The 27899-nt window shown below is 46.0% G+C and overlaps 1 protein-coding gene across 1 annotated transcript in view; it reads right to left on the reverse strand.

The window, feature by feature from the left end:
- LOC119646408 (pikachurin) overlaps window positions 1–27899 on the reverse strand; it is a 590540-nt gene that overhangs the window by 283545 nt on the left and 279096 nt on the right. The window contains exon 3 of the mRNA XM_038046853.1: window positions 24573–25146. Coding sequence (XP_037902781.1) covers window positions 24573–25146 — 574 coding nt within the window. The remainder of the gene's footprint in view (window positions 1–24572; window positions 25147–27899) is intronic.

Below are 27899 nucleotides of genomic sequence, written 5' to 3' on the forward strand. Positions count from 1 at the left end.
TAGTATTGTTCAGCCATAGCACTCTGCCCCAGTGGAAACCGAGGGGTTTCAGTGAAAACATCGTGGTGTGGCTATTCCAAAACGTGGATGCAGACTTCAAACTTCCGAAGAGGGTGGACCACTGGCTGTACGTGACGAGATAGCGGAGGTGACTTTAATTTGCTAACGGTCTCCCTTAGTGGGCGCAACAATTCGGCCTCTTGAAGGCCGCCTCTCTTGTCGAGGTCTACTTCCCTGGGAAGTCACAGGTTCTCCCCATACGCCACACAGCAGGGGTAGCAGTAAACTCCTCAAGGGCAGCTGTACGGAGACCAAGCAGAACGAACGAGAAGAATAGGATGAATCGTCGCGCCTTAATGACTGCCTTTAGCGTCCGATGTCTACGTTATATCATCCCATTATACTGCGAATGGTATGTGGACGTCCCCTGTCGTTTGAATCCCAGGAGATTTCGGTACTCTGAAAAGAGAGTCGGTTCGAATTGGATTCCCTGATCTGTAATAATTACAGCGGGAATACCAAAACGCGACAGAGGGCTTCAGGATATGACTACGCTGCAATGCAATTGAGAGGTATTGTTTCAGGCCACTGCCTTAACCGATCAAGATTGTGAGGCAATACTTTCAGTCGTGCAAGCCTCACAAAGGACCTACAATTTAGAGGTCTATGATTTGGAAGTACTTTGTGGACTTAGAAAGTACACCTACTTCCTTCCTAGCATCCCTAGCACCCTTACACTTTTAGCTTGTGATGCACACTCTGGCCCGGAAGTTCACGTCCTGGGTGATATACGGCCAGAAGTATTTGCTGGAGACTAACCGGTTAACACAGTTCTGTACGAGCAACGGACGGAATTTATGCCCTAGTTCCCTTTTCGGAGATCTCGAAGTAGATACTAGAAAGTGAGCCGAAGATGGGGAACTCCATCAATTTGAATTTTAGTTTGAATGCAGGCTGTGAAAAATTGGGTCATCCTGAACTGGCTTCTGAAGGCTAAGAGTCGACGTTGCCGTGGGGACTCTTTGTCGGACTTTTGCCATAAGACAAAAATTAGAGGTTTATGACCCGTGAACAAGGTGAGCAGCCTGCCTTCAATAGAGAAACGGAAGTACTTGATGCTCAAATACGCGACTAGTAGTTCACTATCGTGGGGGCTGTAATTCCATTGAGCCGGATCTAGCTGTTTGGTGAAGAAACCCAACGTTTGCCAGCTTTGATTCAACATCTGGTGAAGAGGGCCGCCTACTGCGATGTCTGAGGGATCAACGAACATAGCTAGTGGTGCATCCTGTTGAAGGAATGTAGTAAAATGTAGCATCTACTAGCTCGTGCTAGCTCAATCTCTCGCGAATCTTTTATCTATGGACTAGACCGGATGACGTTAGATAATGTCTGGTGGTGAAGGGCTTTGAGCAGGAAACAAGGGTGGAGGTTTCTAAGGGGTTAGATTGTATTTGACAGCGTAAGGTCGCGATAGGTTGCAACTTGTCTGGTTCGGGTTGTATACCGTCAGAGGTGATGGAATGGCCTAGAAATTTCACCTGCTGCTGGGAGATGACCAACTGCTGTTGAAAAGTCTGCATACGCAATTCTTGATTAGTTTGTTGAGTTCTTTCCGCGCAACACCGAACTTCTGGGATGGAAGGGGATGTATCTTTAAGACGATTGGGAAATGCATCACGATCAGACCGGTCGGAGATTGTGAAGGGGGTTCTGCTCTTTCAAATGCGCCTTGTTTCAGTTTGTTCTGAGCAGTAGTAGTGTAAGGAAGTGTCTTTGGGCAAAATCTATTTTTCGAATGTGTCACTGCGTAATGAAGCGCTCACTGGATACGCGATCAAGTTTTGTGTGCGGTTTTGGAAGCATGCAACGGAAACTTATCAAATGCTTCAAGAGGTCGTTAAGGCGATCCAGAATTCAAAAGGCAGAACTCCTGGTGGCAGACACAATCATTTCCCAAACTCAAAAAAGGGCGCATGAGCAGGTTTCGCATCAAAACAATGCTGATTGTCTTCTTCGGCGTCAGAGGTCTATTCTGAGTTTGTACCGCAAAGACAAACTGTTATTCAGCTTTTCACCTGGAGTAGCTCACGAGGCAGAAACGACGGGTCGGATGCGTCAGGTCTGACATCACAGACGTTTTCAAGCTCTACCACGACAATGCCCCTTGCCACACGGCCCTCGTCGTTACCAACTTCCTGACCAGAAGAAGACCTCCGTGATGCCTCAGCCTCCTTACAGCCCTGAGAGAAAGCACTCAGAGTCGTTGGAGAGCATTCATGTTCAAGTTACAAGGTTCCTGAGAGGCATTCCAGTCGAGGAGTTTCAGGGTGTTTTCCAGAGGCAGGGTGTTTCCGCAGGTCTATCAATGCAGGAGGCGACTATTTTGAATAATTTTAGAACCGTCGGTACCAATCGAATGGGGCACTGATATCAGCCAAAATGAATCGCCATGAAAAGATCTGGCGCAAGCTAAGATTGACGGAGTTTGTTGCCGCTAATTTCAGTTGCTGAGGAAATAGCTTGTCATCCATGCCTATTGCATAACTGCCGAGCGTTCCCATATCAGCAAGAAGGATCGTGCCTGATGGGAGATTTGGTAACTCTACACAGGAGGATGGGGAATCTAGGAAGCGAGAAAATGGCCCAAAAGTGAAGGGACCTTTTCGAAACTTTAAACAGCGATGTCTCCGTTTATGGTGAGAATTTCGAGAGAAGGAGCGGAGTTCCTGAGCACTAGTTTGAAGGAAAAAGGACGTGCAAATTAGAGAGGCACTAGTAGCTTGGTGAATCCATTACTAAGCAGATTGTTTGTTTGTGTCTTAGCGTACCATCATTGAAGGCGAGTGTACGGCATTTGTGTAAGCCTTAAGATAGGTTTGCCTAGTAGAGCGTAATCAACCAAACATTCCTCCTCCTTTTTTCTACAAGAAATGGCTCCCAACTGTTCCATAATATTATGAAGTCGTAATTCTAATGTCAATAATCTCGAAAGTAAATTTCCTTCAATTTACATGAAATCACATCATAAAAATGTGATTCAATAAAATTTCAATTTTATGAGGGCATTTGTATTGACGTACGAGTCCATTAGCATTTTCAATTTTCAAGGACAAACGAGAGGAGCATATAACATTCGAAAGGTCCTTCTTTCAGTGGAGCATTTCATTCAGTCAGATCCCAATTGGGTTTTATTATGTGTTTTTGATGTTAATGATAATATTTGTGTGACCTTTATCGCATTCCGACCCACATTTAATTTTTTTTTTTCGGCCCCAAGAAAAATGAAGTTCAATAGAGCTTTTTTCCACTCAACCCTTCTGAGAGGAAATGTACTATTACTAAGCAGTTCAACTCCATTGCCATTTGAATTTTGCTTCCACTGGATCCACTAACAATTTAATGCAAATTAGCTCAACCCTTTCGGCCGTATCATTTGAATTTTAGTTGGGAGTCGAAAAAATTCGAATAAATGCGAATCCTTTATTAAGTGGATGTGAAGTGGAACAAAAAGGAGGATTTGAAAAATGATACGACCTTTTTGTTAGTGTCTAGCGCTATGTGATGGGAAGACACTTCAGAAAAAGGGTATTTTTATAAGTCCCAATTAGAGTACATACCGAGAGTCATCGAAAAACGTCTCTGTGGTTTGAGCTCCCTAAGACAGGACGTCCCCACCCACGAACTATTGAAATTTCCCTCCGAACTTTGTTCTTATTCTGCGGAGATAAGATACGTAGATCTTCTAAGTTTCTTGGGGATTTCGCTGGCATTTAAAGGGAGCACATATATCAAAGCAGCATTTCCAAACTTATTTCATAGCCTTTAATACATCCAAAAGATGCTTAATGTTCGTGGACTTGGCTCAAGGCGTCGGCTGCTAACGCACTGGATTTTCAGGGAATGCTTCTAACTTTCGTTGGGCAAAACTTTTCTTTCAGCATTTCTTCCTTTCTTCTCATTGTTCCCTAACTTTTGCGTGTTTTTCTATTGAACTCTTTTAGCTACGTAGCTTTAATGATTAATTACCTGACCTGGGGGGGAAAGCTATATGTGCGAAGCAGAGCGGGCGCTTACCTTTACCACTGCCTATTATATTGAAATATTGTAAGGGAAAGCCAGGTAGCTCAGGAGAATAGACGACTGTACATACATACATATTGTACGTCAGGAAAGAAAATGGGAATAAATGAAAGGAACATGTTAACTTGTTTACTCAATTACTAAAGAACCGGCCACCATATTCGACTATATACCTGGTCCTGGTATCCTTTCCCGGTGAATTGTACCTACATATGGAGGTGTTATGCTCCTGCACTATGTGGTAATGATAGATCGTCCATACAGATTAGATTTGAAGATAAACTTTAATAAATCCATTTAGGTTCATAGAAAGGGCAAATGAACGGTTTTTGTCCATCGTGTTCATTCTGTTTGTGGGTGGTTAATGGATCATTTAGAAGGGGAGATTGATGGGGTTCTAGGAGGGTGAAATATTCGTGCTATAAAGCGCGGCTAGATTGGATTGTGGTCTAATGGAACCATATTTATTGTTAATTTAACCGTGGCCAGTGATACAATTGTCTAGTGAATATAGACACAAGGACTTGTAAGAAGTACAGCATAATGACAGAATAGGACATTTAGGTAACATTTCATGTGACATTTTTGAACATATAATGGAACTAGGGGAAGGGCTAGTAGGACCATTATACGAACTCTGGAATTAACCATCGTACCCAGGAGACTAGGACTCTCAAGTTAAACAAAATAAATTTGGAGGATATACTCAAGGACTGCTTGAAGAAGTACAAGTCGGCCATTAGGACCGCCAAGAGGCGGTCTTGGCTGGACTATTGTCAGAACATCGAAAGCATTAGTGAATCCGGGAGACTCAGTAAGATTCTGCCTAAGGAACATAAGAGCCCATCCTTCCTTAAAAAGTCGTAAGGCTCCTGGACGGAATCTTCTAGCGAAACCTTGGAGCTGCTGGTTCAAACGCACTTTCCCTCCGGGGAGGAGGATTGTGAGTCAGAACCTTGCTTGGAGGGTTTGCGGCAACCCCAGCTGTGTTAGACTATCAAATCGGTAATTACCGAGGATAGGATCCGCTGGGCTATAAACAGCATAATGCCAGTCATGCTACAGAAGCAGCAGGAAAGGGTTGTGCCGTGGCTTCTTGAGATCTATCGGAGCTGCATCTCTTTAGGATACGCACCGCAGCCCTGGAGGCGCGCACGAGTTGTTTTCATACCGAAAGCGGGCAGGCGCGGCCATCAGTCCGCGAAGGACTTTCGACCAATCAGCCTGACCTCTTTCGTGCTGAAGACCCTAGAACGCGTCCTGGACATTCACTTAAGGACGATTATGGAGAGAACGCCTTTCTCTAAGTCCCAGCATGCCTACCTAAAAGGAAAATCCACAGAAACCGCTCTCCACGAGGTAATTGGCACGGTTAAGCGGTCGCTGCAGTACAAGCAGTATACCCTTGCTGCCTTCTTGGATATAGAGGGAGCTTTCAACAACGTCAGTACCAACGCCATCAAGGAAACCTTGACCGGTATTGGATTGGAGGTTTATCTCACGCATTGGATTACATCCATGCTGAGTGCCAGGATAATCCAATCCGATCTGGGAGGCAACCGCTTGACCAGAGCGAAGACATCATGGAAGGAGCGTTGCGAAAGGTGTGCCTGTGGGCCGCAAGATGCGGACTCAGCATAAACCCACCCAAAACGCAACTGATGCTATTCACCACCAAGACAAGGATACCTGAATTCCATCTACCACGGCTGAATGAACAAAGATTGGTTCTTTCCTCTAATGTAAAGTATCTGGGTGTAATCCTGGATTCTAAGCTAAATTGGGGGTTGATTATAGAACTGAGGATTAAGAAAGCCTGTATAGCCTTCCATGCCTGTAAGAGAACCTTTGCAAAGAAATGGGGTTTCCAGCCGGGGATGGTTCTCTGGATGTACACCGCTATAGTGCGTCCGATCCTGACGTACGGCTCTATTGTATGGTGGCAGGCTTTAAAGAAGAAATACAATAGAACGAAGCTTAATAGGGTTCAAAGAACCGCGTGTGCAGGTGCTACTGGGACTCTGCAGTCCTGCCCGGCAGATGCTCTCAATGTACTCCTGCATCTCCTCCACCTAGACCTCCACATCAAATATGTTGCAGCGTGCAGTGCCGTCAGACTACGTGAGTCCGGCTGCTGCGCGGCGAAGTCCTACGGCCACAGCAGCATCCTAGATGAAATACCTCGAGAAATCTGGGCATCTCCCACGGAATATGTCACACGCAAACTGAACTTCACGACGAACTTTGCTGTGGACTTTCCAACCAGGGCAAAGTGAAAGACTGGCGGCGTGTTGCAAGACTATGACACGGTATTCTTTACGGACGGATCAAAGATGGCCTATGGAGTCGGCGCGGGGGTTTTCTCGAATTCGCACGGTGTATCCAAGTCGTATGGTCTCCCAGGTTTCACCAGTGTATTCCAGGCGGAAGTACTGGCGATACTGGAAGTCTGTCGATGGCTGGAGCGTGATTCGAACCCCAAGCGTAACATAGCCATTCTGACCGACAGCCAAGCGGCCATCAAGGCCTTGTACTCAACGACGACATGTTCCCGCTGGTGGGGCAGTGCAGAGACGCGCTCAACCATCTGGGCGGAACGCTCAAAGTCACTCTCCTCTGGGTTCCCGGGCATAGGAACATAGAGGGGAGTGAGCGGGCTGACGGATTGGCCAGGCAAGGCTCTGCCCTTGGCAGTCCCTCTACTAACCTACCCGCACTACCTAGCAGCCGCGGGCCTGAGATGGCGAAGGCTTACAAGCTGTGCCAAGTCAAGGAGAATTTGACCCGCTTATAACATAGCCCGATCACGAGAGTTCCTGTGCCAGACGCGTGCAAATGCATTCAAGACTACGGCGGTCTGCACGGGGCACTGGCCCATAGGGGACCGCTAGGCTCGGCATACCCTACAACTCGCATTGCCGAAGCTACGGAGAAGGAAGGGAAACCCGCATGCACTTTCTCTGCGATTGCCCAGCTCTGGCTAGAGTCAGGCTGCGGACACTGGTTAAACCATTCTTTGGGGACCTCAGAGAGATTTCTAGCTGCAGGGTCGGAGAGCTGCTTTCCTTCGTGAATGCTACGGGCTGGCTCTGAAAATCCGAGCCGGCTGGACTCTGCTTCCCTGCTCCCATAACAACAGTCACAGTCTTAGGAGTTTGTGACAATAAAACGGCGCACCAAAGCGCTAATTGGGCTCCTCGGAGCGGCCACTGATACCTACCTACCTATCATACTCAACCCTTGTGGCTCAATCTTTGTGATGGTCAACGTAGTTTTACTTTGAAACACTGAGCCAAAAATCAAGTGAAAAGTACATGCCGGTTGGAAAAATGTTAGGTCAAGTTGGATTGTGTGTATGGTGGGGAGAAGCTACAGCTTCTGAGCACTTGGGCCGTGTTGGTCCGTTGTACTCGCCACCCCGTCTAACGGAATATTACGTTAGTGGATGTGATGCTACCCGTTGCAATTGGAGAACGTCGGCACCGAAGATCTAATGCCTGATGCATCCATATGCGGGACATTCACATAGGAAATGCTCCGTGGATTCCGCTTCCTCATTACAGGAGGGACACGTCTCATCTTGAGTAATTCCTATTCATCGGCATTTTTATTGACCTTCAAGGAGTAGTAGGGCTCTTAACGAGACACTGTCCCTCAAAATATCACATGAAAAAGTTGGGCGGGCAGCTATATGTGCCCAGTGTGAGGTAAAGAAGGAGACAGCCCTCACCTTACATGCAGTTGCCGGGTCTCTTCAGAGCTTAGACGAAGAAACTTCGAAAAGGGTTTCTTCAAGCAAGAATTTTCCAACTATCTGCCATTGGAGGATGTTCTCAGATTTGCAAAGGGCTGCGAGCGCCGCAGGTGGGAGGCCGTGAATAGGCAAATTTGAGGGGGGGGGGGGTTCGTTCAGGGCAGTGGCAACTCATCAGACGCTGCCTCACGTTTGCCCTAGGAGCAACGTGACCAAAGCGGTTACAAGGTAGCATGTCGTGTTTTTGAATTGATATAAGGGAGCAAATGCCGCCTTCTAACCACTCCGGTCACCCTGCTCACAGGAAAAAGAGGAGGCAGTGTTTGCCCTGGACAATACCATAAATCATATCCTTTTCTAAACTTCAGGGCTTGTCCAATAGTGAGGGTTCCGGCGACCACAACCGAGGAAGTATGTTGCTTTCCAACTGGTCCGGTCCGCCAACTAGTGGATGCCGGAATTAGGAATCACTCGATTCTCAAATAAAAGTTTATTCGGTAATCATTATTAAAGTGGGAGACATGTTACGCCCCCGCGCAGCGTTAATGAACCCAAAAACTGAACTGGTTTTGCCTCTTTGCTAATATTTCATAACATTTTTGGTGCTCAATACCCCATTCATCAAACTGAACTGAAGTTAAGTCCAGGTGGTCGTTGAAGCGCCTTAAGGATAAAGCTGAATTATCCAAGGCAATTGGCGAATATTGACCGGACAGGATCGCAAGAAAATATGTGCAGCTTTACTGAAATATCGCGACATGTGCTTGCATAACTCTATGCTCGTCAGTTTCGGTAATACGGGATTAAGTGACAAAAAAATCGCGTGTCCTGTTCACAGACACAAAAGAAATTAACGGATCGAATGGAAGGTTTGTTTATGGATGGAGGAAACCGCGAAAGTTAAACTTAGACACAAAAAAAGCCGACTTAACACCTGGAGCGCAATTCGTTTCCAAAAACGATCAAAAAAATGCAATTTGCCTAGCCAATCCATTCCACCACGTTTCAAGTATTTCGTCCAAGCCATGGATCATTTCAGCTTCCGCAGATTTTGCTTGATCATCAAGAGTCACAAGCGTAAGGGAGCATGTTGCTAAAATATGTTCTTGAACCCTGTTAACCAGACTTAACCACCTTAGACACCTGTACGCACATACCAATGTTGACGTAAAGCTGGTTTGGATGCCAAACGTTCATATTATGTCTTTATCAGTCTAATCTGTGCCCCATACATCATTCCAGAGATTCCAATAATGTTTAATTCGGAAGCCATCTAAGAAGAATGAAAATCTTGGGCGACTTTTCAGAAACTGAGCTTTTTTTTTAAGGTTTTGGGTGAAACAGAGCCTTATTAGAATCGATTCAATGTCTGTCTGTCGCACTCGGAAACCGCTAAAACAATTGCTAGGAAAAATGGTGAGAACCTGTGGCCTATGAATCCCTTTACATATAAAGGGGGACATCATTTTGCTCTTTATTGGTGGGGGGGGGGGGGGGCTGGTTCCACTTCTGTCATTGATCCAATCTTGTTATTGACGCTATTATAAGTTCTAGCAGTGATCGCAGCCAAAATCACAATGGCTTCGCGGTCCTTTAACTACCTTCATGATTTTCCCAGGAGCTTGCACTCCTCCTTCACTGCTCTCAACTACGAGCTTTAGAGCCACCCTGTCGTCGCTACCCGGAGATGGTGGATTCCATTCCATAGCATAATCCGCAATGAACTTATCGCTCATCCTTAATGCATACCTGCGTAGACTCTTGCAAATACACTCCTTTTTCACGCAATCGAAAACTTTTTGGGAATCAAGGAAGTGCAGATGAAGCGATAATCTAAACTCCGTACACTGCTCTACAGGCATGCGAAGGCACAGAGGGACGCAACGCGCACCTCTCCAACAAATGTCAAAACTAAGACTACTAAGACTACTAAGACTACTAATGTACATCCCCCTTTGCATGTATGGCGAACCCCCTTTAAATTCGATGTAGAATTATGTAACTCACTTTATGCGTGAGCGTTCACAGTTCTCGCTTTTCCACCAAATTTGGTGTCAATTGCTACCACCGTCTCCGAGAAAAATGCGTGTGACGGACAGACAGACAGACGGACAGACGGACAGACGGACAGACGGACAGACGGACAGACGGACAGACGGACAGACGGAGAGACGGATAGACGGACAGACAGACAGACTTATGGTAGCTTATGGCGGTACTCAAACGGCCACATTGCGACTGCCAGTGGACTGAGCGCACAAGTTGTTGGCCGTGGGAAAGGTTCGTATTGGATGGGTTGTTTACCGACTAAGGGAACAGATCTCTTTAAAAAGGAGCTTCAAATGCCTAATGTTTGGACACTTCACGAAGGCGTGCACTAGCGGCTTCGATTGGTCCGATCAATGTTGAAGGTGTGAGGAAAAAGGGCATATTGCCAAGGAGTACAATAGAGAACCCAAATGCATTTTGTGTGAAGGAAAAGAGGAACGACATAACCGGCATATTGTCGGTGTCGGTGTCGGTGTCTGGTGGAGCGGCGATATGGGCGTGCGGTCGTCAAGCCATATAATATAGCATGGGTCAGGCGGCTTTGGTGGGAAAAAATAAGCGGTATATTCGTATATAGCTGTTACGCCCCGGGGAGCCTCACGCTGCCTGAGTTTGAAGACCTGTTAGACGATCTTGTTCACGACGCAAGGAGACAAGGTCCAAAGGTGATAGCCGGTAACTTTAATCCGTGGGCTATCGAGTGGGGCAGCAAGGAGACTAACGCGAAGGGGCGGTGCTTATTAGAAGCATTTACCGGATTGGATGTAGTTCTAGCCAACGAAGGTAATGTAAACACTTATCGGAATGGGGGGAACTGGTTCAATTGTAGATCTGACTTTTGTCAGCCCTGCGCTGGCACGTGACATGTCTTGGCAAGTTAACGACGACTTCACGTAGAGTGACCACCAGGCAATCACCTTTGAACTAAGGACGGAGCCACAAGGGAGGAGACCCGCACCCGGAAGCCGCAATCCAAAAGAACACCAGGATGGTCTGCAAAAGCGATGGATGAACAAACATTCATGGAAATGTGGCTAGATCTGGCTAGCAAAGCAGGCGCCTCCACGGATAGAGCTCTCCATGTTACACAAAGCATCTCTAAGGCATGTGACGTGTCGATGCCTAGGGGATGCTCATTCTCCACTAGAAGACCCAATTATTGGTGGAATAGTGAACTTGTCAGCCTTCGATCGGGGCAATAGATAGGATCGATCAAGGGCAAAAGGAGCATGCCTTTAGGGAAGCTCGCAAGAACCTCAAGCTCGCTATCCAGCGGAGTAAGAGAGAATGTTTTAATGAGCTCTGTTTGCAAGCGGACATAAATCCGTGGGGTAGCGGCTATAAAATCTTGAGAGGGCGATTCAGAGGCCGATCATCTGCGCAGATCACGTGCCCTTTGCTCTTGTTGGAAATAATGCAGGGGTTATTTCCCCAACAAGAGGGGGCTACTGACGAGCTGCTGGAGATCTGCAGTCGAATAGGCGATAGCAAGGCCCCGGGTCTGGAGGGCATACCAAATAAAGGCCTCAAACTTGCCATCAAATGCAGACCGGATATGTTCGTGGAGCTGTTCGAAACATACATGTCCGAAAGTATCTTCCCTACACCGTGGAAGTGGCAGAAGCTGGTACTGCTGCCTAAGGCTGGCAAACCGCCAGGGGAACCGTCCTCCTATATGTCTTCTAGAGACTATGGGGAAAACGTTGGAGTGGGTTATTTATAATAGACTACTCCCAGTCGTCGAGGGCCAAGGGGGCTTTTCAGATAGACAGTATGGGTTCCGTAAAGCCAGATCCACCATTGATGCTATCAAAATGGTTACCCGCTTGGCCGAAAATGCAATTCACGGAAGGGGTTGTACCAGCAAATATTGTGTGGTGGTGACCCTGGATGTGACGAATGCATTCAACTCGGCCAATTGGAATCTTATACGAAAGTCTCTAGCGACGATTGGTGTTCCCACCTACCTCGCCGCTATTATCGATAGCTACTTTTATGAGCGAACACTCTGGTGTAGTACCGATGATGGACCTAATGAGTACGTTGTCTCCAAGGGTGTCCCGCAGGGGTTTGCACTGGTCCCAATACTGCGGAATATCATGTGTAATATAATGATGTACTTAACTTTCCCGTTCCGGAGGAGGATACGGTGGTGGGCTACGCCGATGATATAGCACTGGTTGTGGTTGCAAAGCATCTCGAGGATGTTGAGTTGTACTCAAGCGAAGCAATCAGTGTTGTTAAGGTTTGGTTAGAGAGTGCTGGACCGCCACTCGCGGAGAAAAGACGGAAGCGGTCCCATCACTATACGTCGCAAAAGAAATTACGCTTGCATTAGAATCAGGAATTGTATTATCACTTCGAAGTCGGCCATCAAATACTTGGTGGTGATGATAGACGGAAAACTCAATTTTAAGCAGCACGTAGAGCATACTTGCAAAAGAGCATCCACCATGATTATGACTCTCACAAGGGTGATGCCAAACGCAAGAGGACCGCGGCATACTTGCAGGCTGCTCATAGCCAGGGTGGTGAGTTCTATCATGCTGTATGCAGTCCTAGTTTCGGGAAACGCGCTGCAGGTTTTAGGCAATGCACATAAACTGAGTACGGTTTACAGAAGAAAAACCTTAAGGGTGTGTTCTGTCTTCAGGACCGTCTCAGACGATGCAGCGTTCGTCATCTCGGGAGTGATGCCGATTGACATCCTGGCGACCGAAATGATCAACATTTATAACACCAGGTTCACTTCTCCCTAATCGCAGGTGAAAAAAAGTCGGAAGGGAGAGATCCATAAGCAGATGGCAACAGCGATGAGAACAGTCAGTTAGACTTAGAGGTTGATCCCTTCCATCGGGGAGTGGCTGGAGAGAAAACATAGGAGATCAATTATAGTCTCACCCAGCTTCCCACTGGCCACCTCACCTTATTGTCCAAACTGCGAAGGGGTCCCAGAGGACCCAGGGCACGTATTCTTCCAATATCCTAGGTTCGTGGAAGAAAGGAGGAACCTAGAGGATACTCTAGGTGAAGTACTGTCACTGGAAAATTTTGTCCGGAGAATCGTAGCTTGCCAGAAAGACTGGCATGCGATCAATTCCATGATCGCAGTAATCCAGGATAAACTGCAAAAAGCAGAAGAAGTGAGGAAGGCGCGGTTACGAGCCTCCCGGGAAGACGGAAGGAGACCTAGCTTAAGTAAGCTAACTCCGCTCCTTGATGTAATACCTAAAGGTGGTTCCACGGGGTGGTTTTAGTGGGTAAAAATACCACACTCTGGCGTGCCCAGGCCAGAGACTTTTGAAGATTTCCACCTCTTTAAAAAAAAACTCCGGCGAACGGCAAGAGAGGACTGGCATAGACTATGGCAACAACGATGGGACGAGTCGTCGAAGGGTCGGTGGACATATAAGCTTATTCCTGATATTTGGGAATGCTTGACCGACGACACAGGGAGGTGAACTAAAAGCTCACGCAGTTTCTCACTGGACGTGGTGGTTGCTACCGAACGTATCTGCATCGTATCGGTGTGGATGATTCCCCGAACTGTTACAGATGTCGTGGTATTCTAGAGGTTCCGAAGCATGTGCTGTTTGAGTGCTCGAGATTCCGGGAGGAGAGAAGAAGCCTGAGCGAGGCCCTGGGAGTCGTCATGAGCCTCCAAAACTTAATCCGGAAAATGCTCAGGTCAAAGGAAAATTGGATTTCGGTCATCCGTACAATTATGCGGATACAAACCCAACTGCTGAGAGAAGCACGCGCAAGAAGAGCACAAAGGAATGGAGAAGCTGTACCCTAAAGACAGATTGGAGCTACTGAAGAAGCGAAAGGCTGCAGAATTGGAAACATGAAGGCCTACGGAGGGCAAACCCGCCCCGCGAAGTATTGTCTAAATAGTGGTCCCGTGGGGCAAAGGCAGGAGAGAGGTGGGGACGCTTTTTTAATGGATGCGAATCTCACACTATACCATGCCAGCTTTGACGTTCACACGGAAGAGCTGGAAAATGGATGTGTCTTCTAAGAGTTTCTAACGCCTCCTGTTTGAATTGTAGCAATCAAACTAAATATTTAGCTCTGAAGTCTCGCAATAATTTCGCCACCCAATCAATACTACATTCACCGCAAAGTGGGAAATATAAATAATCATCAATGGATGAGAAATCCAATATGCCAACACAAGGTCTTTCCTTGAGGTCCTTGAAATTCCTAATTTTCCACCTTCAGCAACACGCGGCACCGATAATGCGTCTCTCATTGAAATTCCAAATATGAACAAATCGAATGAATCCAATATCCATGTTACAGCGAAACAAGACCAGCTTCTACACTTATCTGAACATTTGCTCCTCAAATGAACTTCACCATCTTTTTCCCTGCATATCTTACCCATAATATCTGAGATATATCTCAACGAAATGTAATCATTATAAATTTGTATGAAAAAAATGGAGTCGACAGAAAGAATAAATACATTTCCTCCATCGTCTCCATGGAAAAACGGCACCGAATCAGCACGAGAATATTAAACAGTTGGATTCTATCATTCACATTATATGTGCTTCTACGTCTAATTTTCATGGCTACAGACTCTCGCATTTCTCTAGAGTCCTTGAGAAAATCCTTAAAATGTCTAAGCCAGTTATGCAGGAGGAGTACTTTGACTAAACGTCTAAATCGAATGAACGGCGACACATTAACTTAAGCTAAAAATCCCATCTGGCTGTGTTGGGAGCTTCAACTTTGAGCAAACCCTAAAGCAATGAGGGAGGCGGGGGTTCAGAGGATGTAGGGTTCATTCTCCGGAGGGTTGCCGAATTGGGAAAAAGTTGACGAGACTGGCAAACGTAAACAGCAGATAAATAGATATTATACTATCTTGTTGTCAGCTTTTGAACTTATCGCGTTCTAAAGGATTCATTGGGAGATACTAATATAAAATGACAGGAAAAAAGTCGCTCCTGGGAATCCTTTTCAAGTGAAGTTCATCCCTGTCCAAGCCACAGCCATACATCAATCTTAAAAGTGGTCAGGACTTCTCTGAAAGGATGCCTTCCATTCAGGTACTGTGTTAAGCAGGACAATCGCAAATTGGGCCGGGAAGCGGATGATACCACGCTTCTAAGGAATGTATCCCATGTATCCCATCAAGATTTCAGGAACTTCCTTCCCGTTGAACCCCTTGAACATCTAACATTTACGGTAACACTCCACCAAATCACTTGCTCTTCGGAAACGATTAACCTCTCATACCCAGCTCCTTGCAAATATGAATGGCAGTAAGTCCTTATGACAAGCTCCATGAAGATCTAGATAAAACCTGACGGGAATTCACCTAACAACAGGAAGCTGGGGATAATTGTTATGAAATTCAATAGCCATTAGACACAATCCATCGATTTCGGCATACGCACAAATATAATGTTACGCAAGAATCCCGGGAACACAATTAAGGACACTTCTTGGTACCTCATTGCTTCGAGCGTAGGCACCCATTTCCAGCCCCCTCCGTCAGCGTTGCCTGTCGATACGTTTCGATTGAAATCCTGAAAAACCTTTACCCCCGCCCCCATTGACTTTAATGTTCGTTTGGCTAAAGTGATGAGCGGACACAATTTGCGAGTGGGCGAGTAAAAGCAGTTTAGCTTTGATTCCTTTTAGTCCTTTCCTAGCTAGGGCAATTATACGGGGGCAGAAACATTAACATTAACGGAACTTAATCGAATTGCCTCTTGAATTCAATTACACACTCCTCCTACGGTCTTCTGAATGGGAATGATGGTGGTTGGACCCTTTCGTGTCCTGGAAAGATGTTCAAATGCAATTCATAAGGATAATGCAATTTTTCATCTTGTGACTGATTTTTTTCCGGGAAAGTGGTCACTTTTCGTGGTAGAAGAAAATACCTTTTAAGAAAATTATAGTCAGTGAAAATGATTTCCAAAGTGTTGACTTTGATGTTAATTGCATTATGGAGGAGTTAGATTAAGTTTTAAAATGTTTATGAGTTTGTAAAAGGATTCCTTCCTGGAGAGGCAGGAACACCTCGAGCATTAAAAAGTGAAAATCCAATTAATGAATATCAAATTAGGATGGTGATCATACAACCTAAATAGTCGCATTTTCTGATTTTCTTCTTTTCTTTAGTCCCGTTCACAAGCGAGGTCGGCTCTTCGTCATCGGTTGCGCTATTTTGCCCTATCAAACGGCTGGATGCAGTGGTGAAGCTTTCAAATCCCCATCCAGCGTATCAAGCCGCCGTTGTTTTGGCCGGCCTCTTGGTCGCTTATCATCGCCTTCGATGTTCAGGTCAATCCTGGCAAGTGGATTCTCGTTAGCGCGAATTAAGTGACCATACCATTGGAGACCCCTCTTCGCAGTTTTTCCACTATCGGTGCAACCCCATATCGATCGCCGTTATCCTCATTTCGGACGTAATTAAGCGTGTCACGCCACTAATCTTCGTCTCCATTACCGCGAGGCACCATCCATTGTTTTTTATATGCGGCCAACATTCAGAACCATACAGGGTGACAGGGTGGACGACGCTAGGGTAAATTTTAGATTTGAGATGTTCTTTGATACGTCGATTACAAAGATCACCAGTTGCGGAATACCACGTCATCAAGGGTGCGCTAATACTCGAAACAACGCATTTCTCCGTTAGCTGGGGACCGTGCTAGGGTGCCGGATGTTGAATGTCTCGTGTGATTGTGTCCATACCAAGAACGAAAAGGAGTGATGAGAGGGTGCTTCTTAAGTATACCGACGGAGACACGAAGTGGTTTTGATGCGTCCGATTCACTTTGAACTTTGCTTTTTGGATCGTGGTAGAGCAGTTGAACTCAGCGCACGAGTTTCTCTGGCACTAGGTGTCGTCGTAGAGCATACCAGATGAGTTCACAAACACGGTCAAACGCTTCTCATGTTGTTTCTCTTTGAGTAACTTTTGGTCGCTTACCATAGACTTCGTCCAAAGCAACTTTTTTGTCTCCATTACCGCAAGGCGCCTTTCATTGTCTTTTATAGTCGGTCAACACTAATCGATCCGATCGGTGCAGAAGGTGCGGGGAGAAATGAAATATCTCCAAGGAGTGCAATAGGGACCCCAAAAGGCTACTGTGCGAAGTAAAGGAAGGAAGAGATAACCGCCATATTACCGAAAGTGGTAAATGCCCGGAATCCAGGAAGGCATTGACTACTATCAAAAAATGAGGTTTATTCAAATAAACCTTAATCATTGCAGGGTCACTTAGGACTTACTTGAGCAGACCCCTTATGAATCTCAGATGGAAGTTGACATCATTAGTGAAACCTGCAGAAACCGTGACGGTGCTGTATGGATAGCAGATTCGACTGATGGAGCGGTGATATGGGCGTGCGGTCGCCAAGTTATACAATGTTCCATAAATCAGTAGGCCAGTGGGTCGTGTGTGGAAAAATAAGCGGTGGGTACGTGTTTAGCTACTACGCCCCACCCAGTTTTACGTTTTCTGAATTTTAAGACATGTTAGACAACCTAGTTGTCGATGCAAGGGGATGAAGTCCAAAGATGATTGTTGGTGATTTCAACGTTTGGGCCTTCGAGTGGGGAAGCGGGGAGAGTAAGGCAAGGGGGTCTATTAGAGGCTTTTGCCCAGTTGGATTTGGTTTTGGCCAATGAAGGTAATACAAGCACCTTTCACAATGAGGGTCTTTCTCTTTAGCCCTGCACTGATACGTGATATATCCAGGCATATCTACACCGGCAGCGATCACCAGGCAATCATCTTTGAACTAAGGAGGGAGTCACAGGCCAAAGAAACAGGATAATTAAAGCCGAGAAGGGCATCAAGATGGGCTGCAAAAGCATTGGACGAGGGAAGCTTCTTGGAAGTGCGGTTTGGCCAAGCTACTAACGCAGGCGATCGTACGGAGAGAGTTTTCCATGTCAAGTAATTCATCACCGTCCAGACATGTGACGCACCCATGCCTTGGAGGTGCTCATTCTCCAGAAGAAAATCAAACTACTGGTAGATTAGTGAACTGACGAGTCTTCGATCAGCCTGCCAGACGAACGGCTCAGAGGACGGTAGGTAGGACTGATCAGGGACAAAAGGACCATATTTAAAAGGTAGCCCGCAAAAACCTCAAACTTGCCATTCAGCGGAACAAGAGGGAATGCTTTAAGGAGCTCTGCTCGGAAGCGGATTTAAATTCGTGGGGGGGGGCGTCTATGGAGTTGTGATGAGACTGTTGAGAGGACGGTCATTCCTATAGATCACGTGCCCTACTCTCTTGTTGAAAATCATCCAGGGGTTATTTCCCCAACAAGAGAGGGCACTGACATATTTCACAGAACTCTGAATGTGACGGTAATTCCTGCAGTAACCATGGATGAGCTGTTGGAGAACGATAGGGCGGATGACAATGCGGTAAATTTTAGATTTGAGACGTTCGTTGATGTGTCGATCACATAGAACACCAGTTTTGGATTCGGATTGCGTTAACACATGAACCAATTTCATAGCGCCGTTCTCCATTGGCTGATAGCGTTGACCTGCAGTATTTAAATCGCTCAGTTCTGGGCAGGTCACTGCTGCTGACAGTGATCATGACTGACGTAACCCCAGAAAAACAATACCAACGGAGAGTAGAGGCTTTCGACTATAAGTCACAGAATCTGCTGAGATGCCAACCTGCAAATTTTGAAACTATATATTGCTGTCAAAAACTCAACAACCCCTCGGATAAGGACTAACTTTCTAAACCTAAGTGAACTGAGATACTGAAACTAGAGAGTGCTCTTCTCCTTTTGCCAAGCGGTAGCAGACCCTAATCTGGTAGTGCACTATTGTTCACGCTCTGGGAGCCCGTTTCAGACAAGGGTTTCGACTCAGGTTAGATAATCATAATTGTCAAGGCTTATATACCAACGGAGATTTTCGATACAGAAGAGAAGGATGTTTTCCGTGAGCAATTACATGCGGTTTAGGAGAGACTTCCTTGAGGTGACAATATAACATTGACTGCAAAGGTGATTACACTCTCCTCGTGGTGTAATGGGGAGGAATTTTCTTTGCGATCGTTATAACAATAGTTCAAATTTTTGGGCTGATTTCACTGCCTCGTCAACGGTGACAAACCAGTCGAGTTGCCTTCTGAATGTTCGTAACAAAAGTTGTGCTGACATTCACCTCGAAGCGGATCATCATCTTGTAATGAACTAATGGGATTTATATGGTCATACGGCCATCCTGAGTGGCCAAGGATAACCTAGGGGGAATAACTATACCAAAAACCTGAAAAGTTGGCAATATTGACCGTAAAGGTCTGCTCGCAAATACTGAAGCTCCATCGGAGCACTCGAGTGCTAACACCATAGTAAATAGCAAAATTTTTTACGGGGAAGTGATTGAAGCACGTCCAACATGCGCAATGTTTTCTTCAACGACGAAATAGTAGGGAAGGAGGGAGAGAGCTGACTGCGTTTGAGCGCAGTGCAAAAATGCGTCACTCACCGCAGCGACCTGCGAAAGAGGCAGCGAGGGCTGAAATACCCGAAGTGACACCGGGGCGCCTAAATAAAGGGGAAGCCTTAGTGGTGCTACTGATAGTGCAGGGACTGCAATTTCAGTACCCCTGTAATATCCCTACTACGGAAAAAATCCCAGTCATAACCGCTAGTCCTGAGCAGGTGGGTTCGGACACGCACAGAGAAGAGACTCATTAGGAAATGCGCGGCAGTGGTGAAACGTATGCGGTCGCCAACATTCCTCCAGAGGAACGTCAGCAAAGGCATCAAAAACGAGGTGATGGAACTAGAGGAACTGTTGGACCGCATCTTCTTTGCCTGAAAAGCGGAAACAGCCGCACTTCTCACTGAGAACACTGCTAGTACCAAACGGATTGCAGATAACTCATTGCAAAGCGAAGTGGGGAAAAACCGCAAAGAGGACAACGTGCTTGAAGAAGGCTACAAACCGAAAATCAATAGCAGAAAAGACGAAGAACGGAGAAGGAGTAGACCTTCGGCTCAGCTCATTAAATCGACGGAAGCCAAGACATTTGCGGAAGTCCTTAGTGAAATCCACGGCATAATGAAAATTGGATGGGTAGTATGCAGGATACGAATGCGGATAGTCTCCACCAAGTACTACAGGCAAGGGATCCGACAGGAGGACAACATGACGGAGATGCCGTCAGGTAGGTCACCAACCGAAGACATGCAATGAAGGCAAAATTTGCGTTCTCTGCAGGGGTCGTGGTGCCTCCGGTGAAAGCGTCGCACATACCGAGGGTTCGGGCCAGTGTCCAAGGTTTATGGCGGAACTAGAAAGTTCGCTGCGGAGGTAAATGCTGATCTAGTGCTAATCAATGAGCAATACCGGAACAGGGACTCCGGCTTCATGGCATCTCGACTTATCGGGCACCGCTGTCATCTCTGCCGGTCTGCGGCAGCCTTGCATGTTAAGTACCGACCAGATGAACTACATTGTACGGGGGTTATTCCCCAGACATCCTCTACGGCTTGAGGGCGATAGCGCGGAAAGGGTCGACGATTACTCGCTTTTCAAAATCAGAGAGCTCGAAGAACCGATTCTCACCGTCAAAAACAAGAAGCCGCAGGTCCTGATGGTATCCTGGCGGAAGTTTACAAACTGGTGTTGCGCCAACGGCCATTTGCTGCTCGAGGCGTTCAAGGCTTCCTTGAAGATACTGCTCTATTAGTCGTAGATGTGGTTCATGGAGCCGAGGTACACAGCCGCCGATCTTGACGGATAGTTCTTTTCATAACACTTAATGTCAGAAATGTCTTCAATTCGGTAAGATGGATAGGTGCCAAACCATCCCTTGGGGTTATTGATGAATTATCGGAAAGACCATTCTGCTCTTTAAGACGCTAGAGGGTCAGAGGAGGATCGAAAATACGTCGGGGATGGCGACCCATCCTGCGGCCGGACCTCTGGAACGCTTCCTACGATAACGTGCTGAGACTCGATATGCCCGAAGTTGCCGTTGTGGCACTTGTTGCTGGACGCACTGTTGAGCAGGCGCAAAGTAGACTTGGCACGTTGATACGACGGGTAAGCGGATGAATGACTGCTCACGGTTTCGCTGCGATTGCGCTGAAAAAAATCGAAGTCGTCATCATGACCAGAAAGAAAATCCCGACCCTGCGTCCCATATCGATCGGCGAGTTGACTATAGAGTCAAAAACAGTAACTCGGGCTGTCCCTTAACTCAAAGATAAGCAGCAAGGAAAAAGGCTGATCCTGTGTCTAGCAGGCTATGTCTCTTGATGAGTTCAAAGCAGTCTGTCCTGCTCTACGGTGCAAAGGTATGGGCTGACGCTCTTGGCAAGGAGATATATCGCAAGCGTCTCGCGCAAGTACAAAGACGGGGAGCTTTGCGGGTGGCGTCTGCGTATCGCATTGTCTCTGAACCGTGAGTGATCCCGTTTGCCCTTATTGCTAAGGAGTGTCAAGCCATATACAGGCGCAAGGGAGAAGAGCCAAGAGAGGTGGTTGCTCGTGAAGAACGGCAAAGCATCCTAGACGAGTGGCAAATCTGTTAGTAAAATTAAACTTGAGGCAAATGGACTGTGCGGCTCATCGACAACTCAGGTGCGTGGATGAATCGGAATCATGGTGAGACTGACTATTTCCTTACCCAGTTCTTAAGTGAGCATGGAGGTTTTCAGTCTTACTTGCACAAGATTAGAAAGGCACAATCTCCGGATTGTGTGTTTTCCAATGGAGTTGTGGGCGACGCCTACCACACTTTTTTCTTGTGCAAGATGGGATGGGATTCGTCTGCAGCTCTTTTTGAACACACGGGATCTCTCTCCAGACAACATTGCCGAGGAGATGCTGAAGAGTGCTGACAGGACGTTTGGGTCCTTCTTGTTACAAAGAAGATAGAGCTCGACCGGTGGACGGCACGGATGGCAGGGAATCCTCGAACTGACAGTTCACTTTCACCTCTCCCCTCCCGTTGATGAAAGCGATTTCCTGATTTGAAGGCTCCGCAAGGCGGGAGAGTTCGGAGACTAGCCCGAAGCAATGTGACAAACGGTTCAAGGCTAGCTCTCTGACGATGAGGAGGTGTTTAGTTGGTAGTCAAATGACGTAGTGCTGCGAGAGTCCAACACTCTTTGCGTAAACGCATTCAAAAACATGGGGTTGATATAAATTAATTTAAAGTACTGTAAGGCCGTTCAAGACCTAACCTAACAAACCATTCGGCGAAGTAGACGTGGAAGTAACCTGCGAACCATGCGGAAGATATGCTAGTGCTACCTGGGTCAAGGTTACGTTTGCCAGCACATCTGGAAGACCAGCCATACAAGAAATAATAACAACCCAGGGAGAGTATATTTGAAGAGAAAAAATCAAGACTGTCTATATTTACAGCTGATATACTCCTTCTAGTCCAGCGCTAGTATAACAAATAAGGTTTTATTTTACACAAAACCTTAAAAGAGATGCTAGACAGGTGCAATGACTTGGAAAGGGACAGGCAGACGAAGTCCAGGGATTTTAGCCTGCTTCCCGAGGTAGAGGATTAGGTTCAATCTTCGACTTGACATACTTAAGTTCCTAAAAAGTTGGCTGACGGTTTCGTCCCGGGTAGAGCCACTCATCAATCATTGCCTCACCTCTGCCCTGGGAGCAGCGTAACCGACAGTAGCGACAGGTGGTAATCGCTCCTTTTATATTTAATCGCAAACACGACCTGAGTGCGAGTGAAATCCGTCGTAAGTAAGTACCTAGTTGGCGACAAGGATGGGCTGGTGGGTGAGTGAGCACCATGCACAGAGTGGCTACCAGGCCATCTTTTTCGACATTGGAAATGGAGTAAGCCACTATCCCTTAGGAAGTGGAAAAACTAAGATAGTATTCTGTTCCGCTGCGGCTTTCAGGAACAATCATTTCTGGCGGTTTCATGTGTAAGTGGAAGAGCTGGAAGAACAAAAAAGTCTTTGTAGTAGCCATGAAAAGTATATACAGGGAAATAGATGGAATAGCTACAGCGGCATTGACAGAACTGAGCGATTTTAATATCTCGAGTCAACGCTATCAACCAATGGAGAATTGGGCTATGAAATTACTTGACGCATTAACGCAACCTGGATGAAGTGGCGTTCCGCAACTGGGGTTTTTTGTGATCGACGTATCAATGAACGCCTCAAATCTAAAATTTACCGAATGTCGTCCGTCCCGCCGTTCCCTATGGTTCTGAGTGTTGGCCGACTGTAAAAGACAATGAAAGGTGTCTTGCGGTAATGGAGATGAAGATGTTGCGTTGGACTAGTGGCGTGATATGTTTTGATTACATCTGAAATCGATATGGAGTTGCACCGATCTTGGAAAAACTGCGAAAGAGGCGTCTTCGATAGTATTGTCACGTAATACGCGCTGACGAGAATTCACTTTCCAAGATGGGTCTAAACATCGAAGTCGACGGTAAGCGACCAAAGGGCGCGACAGCGGTAGCTTAATATGCTCGGTGGGGATTTAAAGCCCTCGAGATCCAGATCAGGAATTTAATGAAGCCAAATGGCGAATCCGATCCCGACGAGCCGACCCAGCTTTTGAACGTTCGTCTTTGAGGCTTTTGCTCCCAAGTAACGTTGTAGAGACTTTTGTTCCAAATATTATTTTTTCCCGCAGCAGCAGCAGAAAAGTGGACCTCGGTCAATTACTGAACAGAACGTGTTCCGAATTTCTAAGGTAACCGAGGAGCAACCACCCGAGATCTGTGGACGTATCAGGATTTGGCGCGGTTACGAACTAAGCTCTCAAATTAGCTGCCAAGCACATTTTAATTGTGCTTGGTGGAAGGATTGTTTTCCGTTCAGTGAAAGATGCTCTACTAACGAAGGACTAAAGACCACGTGGCTTGCCTTCTTCTTATCATTCGATTATGTTGAAGATGTTGCTGAAGGATATATGCTACAGGCTGATCTCGTTCATCGAATGAGCAAGCGGTCTGCTGAGGCGATAGTATAGGTTCTGACAAACCCACTCCTTGTTCGACGCGGTATCAAGTGTTGTGTATAGGGCCCGGGATGCGACTACCGTTGAAAAGTGCTGTGGGGTGGCAAAGCTTGATGACAGAAATGCTTTTAACTTAGTTTAGTAAGGTTAAATTAGGGGCTACACTGAAGACCCCTAATCACTTGACTGGGGTAATCAAGAGTTACCACTTGGGGAGGCAACGCGAGGAAAGAATACGTTGTGGCAGGAAATATTCTTCAAGGCTTCACATTGGGTTCGCTGCTGTGTAACATAATATATGATGGAGTTGTTGAACTTCGCGTACTAGAGGAGCCAGCGTTGATTAGTTTTGCAGAAAATCTAACTGTGCGTGGTTGTTGCAAAATTCATCCTGCTCTATATATGCAGTTTTTGTCTGGGGGGAACACCGTGAACCGATATAGGATGAGTTTACCGGATGGGGCTGATTTTCATTTCCATTCATTAAAGAAAATATGATATTCAGTTCTGAGGCACATACTATATATAAGAAAGTTCTCAGGATTGGAAGGATTAAAAGCATCTTCCACTACTCCAGGCATTTACAAGTGAAAATCAAATTCCCTAATAGTAACAGAATAACCTTTGTTTTGTCACATATTCTCATTCATATTTATCCGTCAAATCCTTTCATCCATACTAAAAAAACTAAACAGCCAAATACTCACGGTGACGTTATTGTAATGGGTTCCGTGGCATTTGGTGCAGCCGACACTGCTGAAGGCATCAATGATATGCTTGTCGTTGGGGTTATTGCAGAATTTGTAGTGACGACACTGGTGTCCTCAATGATTTGATATGTATCCGGGCGATATGGTCTGATATTGAGCCGATTGTTATTCACATCATCGTAAATCGACATATCCTGTTTCGCGTAGAAGTTGTCATCGTTTCCATTACTATACACAATTGTCGACGCCACAGGCTGTGGGAACTCCGTTGATGTACTTGTGCTCGAAACACTGTAACCCGCCGCATGTCCTTGTGATACGTCCCTTATATTTTCTATCTGGTTCTTAAGTACTGACTGATCGGAACGTATCTCTGCTGATACTGTTTCGTCCTTGTTGTCCTCCACCCCCGGTCGCGAATCATCCTCGTCCTCGTCATCATCGGTATCCGCCTGATTTTGATCCGATGGACCTTCTAGTTTCGCGCTGAACGACACCCCCTTTTGATATAGAATGTCTTCCTCGGCTCGGGATCCATGGTCCCCGCCCAACGAAAATGTCGAATTCATTTCTGTAAAATCAGAATAAAATTATAAATTAATATAACAGCCGCAAAATGAAATCCTGAGATTTCTATTATTTTCAAAGGATATTAAAATCCTCATTGAAAATTTAATAAAGGATTTAATTGCTCAAATTTAAATTTTCCTGCAGAGTAGCTGGAATACCTGGCGCAAATGGAGGAAGTTGAAATTAAAGGCCCATCGGAAGGAAGATTTGATAACGCTGAAGGGAAACATCCAAAGTAGGACAGAATTTAATTACTTTCCTTAACGAAAATGAACAGAGACTAGTTGTCCTTAGCATTCAGCTCGAACAAGCTGGGACACAACGTAATTGCATCTAGCCGATCGTAGATTGCTCTTTAATTGGAACAGGACTCTGTGCACACATTGAAAGAAAAGTGGGAAACATAAAGGCGATGGTTGTAAGATTTAATGTGAAGGAGCGGCGAAAACAGAAACAATTATCCTTGATATTAGTCATGAAATATTCAAAGGTTTTTCCGCAATATAAAAAGGGCACCGTCAACTGAAAGAGCCCTTGTGGAAGCCAAACAAAAACGAGGATCTCATTCAAATGACTCTCAATACCAAACGCGTGAAAGTAAATTGAAAAAGAATGTTCTAATCAAAAAATATTCCCAACAATGAAACTTTTGCATGGAAAAAATATCCTGCGTTGCGGCCCCTTTGTATTTACGAGGACCTTAAGAGAAAGTTTTGTTTCGGAAAAGTAACGAGTCTGTATGCGTACGATTACAGAATGTCTAGTCTAGTAGAAGTACATTATGTATCTACATATGTGCGGGGGTATCTACAGACGCAGATGCGTGGGGGGTGGGTTTGGAAAAGCAATTTCCACTGGAGATGAATTATTAACATAATGCCTTCGGACTGCTTGTTTAGAGCAATTTGTCAGGTGAAATTTCCAAGTACTGTGTCGTCGCGATTCTGCAATGGAGGCAGACAGGCGAAAGAATTATTGTTGCCTTAGCGCTCCATTATATGGAAAAAGCCTCTCAATGCGTGACGAATTTATGAGGAGCATGTAGAGGACAGAAAATTGTACTGAGAAATGGATGAAATTGGAAAGAAACTGAAAGTTCGTTGAAAATAGAATTAAGTCAATCAGAAAAGTAACGATATCCATTCATGTATGTATTGTTCCCAAAAAGGTAGCATTAAAGCCGCTTAAAGCTCTAAGAGTATAATTAATGTCCTGTGACGAGCTGATATTTATCTATTTTAAAACATTGATTTACAGATAGTCATTTTCATTTTTGCTAATGACAATTTTATTCACAAAACCCGGTCAGTTTTTAGACTTCCGGGCACACTAAAATCCATTCAAATATTTTCAATTTTTAATATCTAGAAATTTTCCAATATTCCAAAGACGATCATTAACCTTTTTCTGTTGTTGCTTTTACGTAGAACTGATCATACTGCGTATTATTAAATGCGTTTCTAGCGTTTGTTTCTGACTAAAGCGAAATGTTGGGCATACAAATGTAAATGCTGGGGTATTTATTGTTGAACAGAGGCCAGTACGCTGGCAGATGGCTCGGTGTAAATATAGGAAAAATCGAAATAATTTTTGTTACCACATGTCATCTCCCTCGACGATTACCTACCTTGACGTGGTGAGGGAGCTCAGTAAGGAAGATCCTCCAGGAAACGGGAGGTGACACCTGAAGCCAAGCGGTAATCAAAACCCCAAGCCAAGGTGTGACTACCGCGCCGAGGGCTGAATGGTCACAGGGGTTAAGATGTGGCCGTAAACGGTGAACTCTGGGTACCAGGCGACCCCCAGTTTCAACTAGCCTTGTCTCGGCAAAAAGGGGCCCTGCCGAGATCGACTTACTTTCCCCGGAAAAATTGAGGCCATGGCAGCCAACTATGAAAAAACAAAAAAACAAAAACACAAACCTACTAAGCAAACACAATTAAACTTCGATCGTGACGATCCAACCTCGAGTGAAGGGGCAACCCTGAGCTCATCGATGGAGAACCTGAATCTAGACTCAGATCCCCCACTTATTCAAGTGGGAACCAATTCAATTGGGACTCAGTCCTTAACGGAGGAGCCGAAGCAGGCCCCTTCTGTCAGTACTCCTGACCCCAGGCTCCAATCGGCGCCACCTGCTGAGGCTAAAGTCTTGCCCATGGGTAAGCACCTGTCCACGAACAGCAAACTGCCTTCGCGCAAACCGCCTTCGGACAAACAGCTTCCGGGCAAACCGCCTCCGGGCAACGCACAACCAAAGAGCTGTGCCAAGGTTGCGGGGAAAGGAGCGTTCGGGGCACCTGCGGCTAAGGGGAAACCGAAGCGGCAGCGGTCCTCGGACGATTCTAACTCTTCGACACAAAAGGCGGCAAAGAGGGCTCGGCCGGCAACGGCTAGGCCTTCATTTGCAGTCAAGGCTATCGAAGCCGATGGATGGGTCCTGTATGACGACTCTAATCCATCCGGCTACGATACTGAGCAGTGCGAACAGCTTAGGAGGAAACTCCTCCTAGCTGTAAGGACTGCGTCCGCGCATGGCATTAAGCTTTGCTTTGAGTCGGTAGGTGTATACCGTAAAATGCTACGGCTGAACTTTGCCGACGAAGACACGAGCGAGTGGCTCAGGCAGTACTGCTCCTCCCTAAACGATGTGTGGGAGGGTGCGCGACTAACCTTGAAAAGGGTCTCTGAGCTTCCATCGATCAAAAAGTGCTTTCTCTGGCTTCCAGAAGAAGAGCGAAATGGTGTCGGGGT

This window comes from Hermetia illucens, chromosome 1, assembly GCF_905115235.1.
Source record: "Hermetia illucens chromosome 1, iHerIll2.2.curated.20191125, whole genome shotgun sequence".
NCBI classification, from domain to species: Eukaryota; Metazoa; Arthropoda; class Insecta; order Diptera; family Stratiomyidae; genus Hermetia; species Hermetia illucens.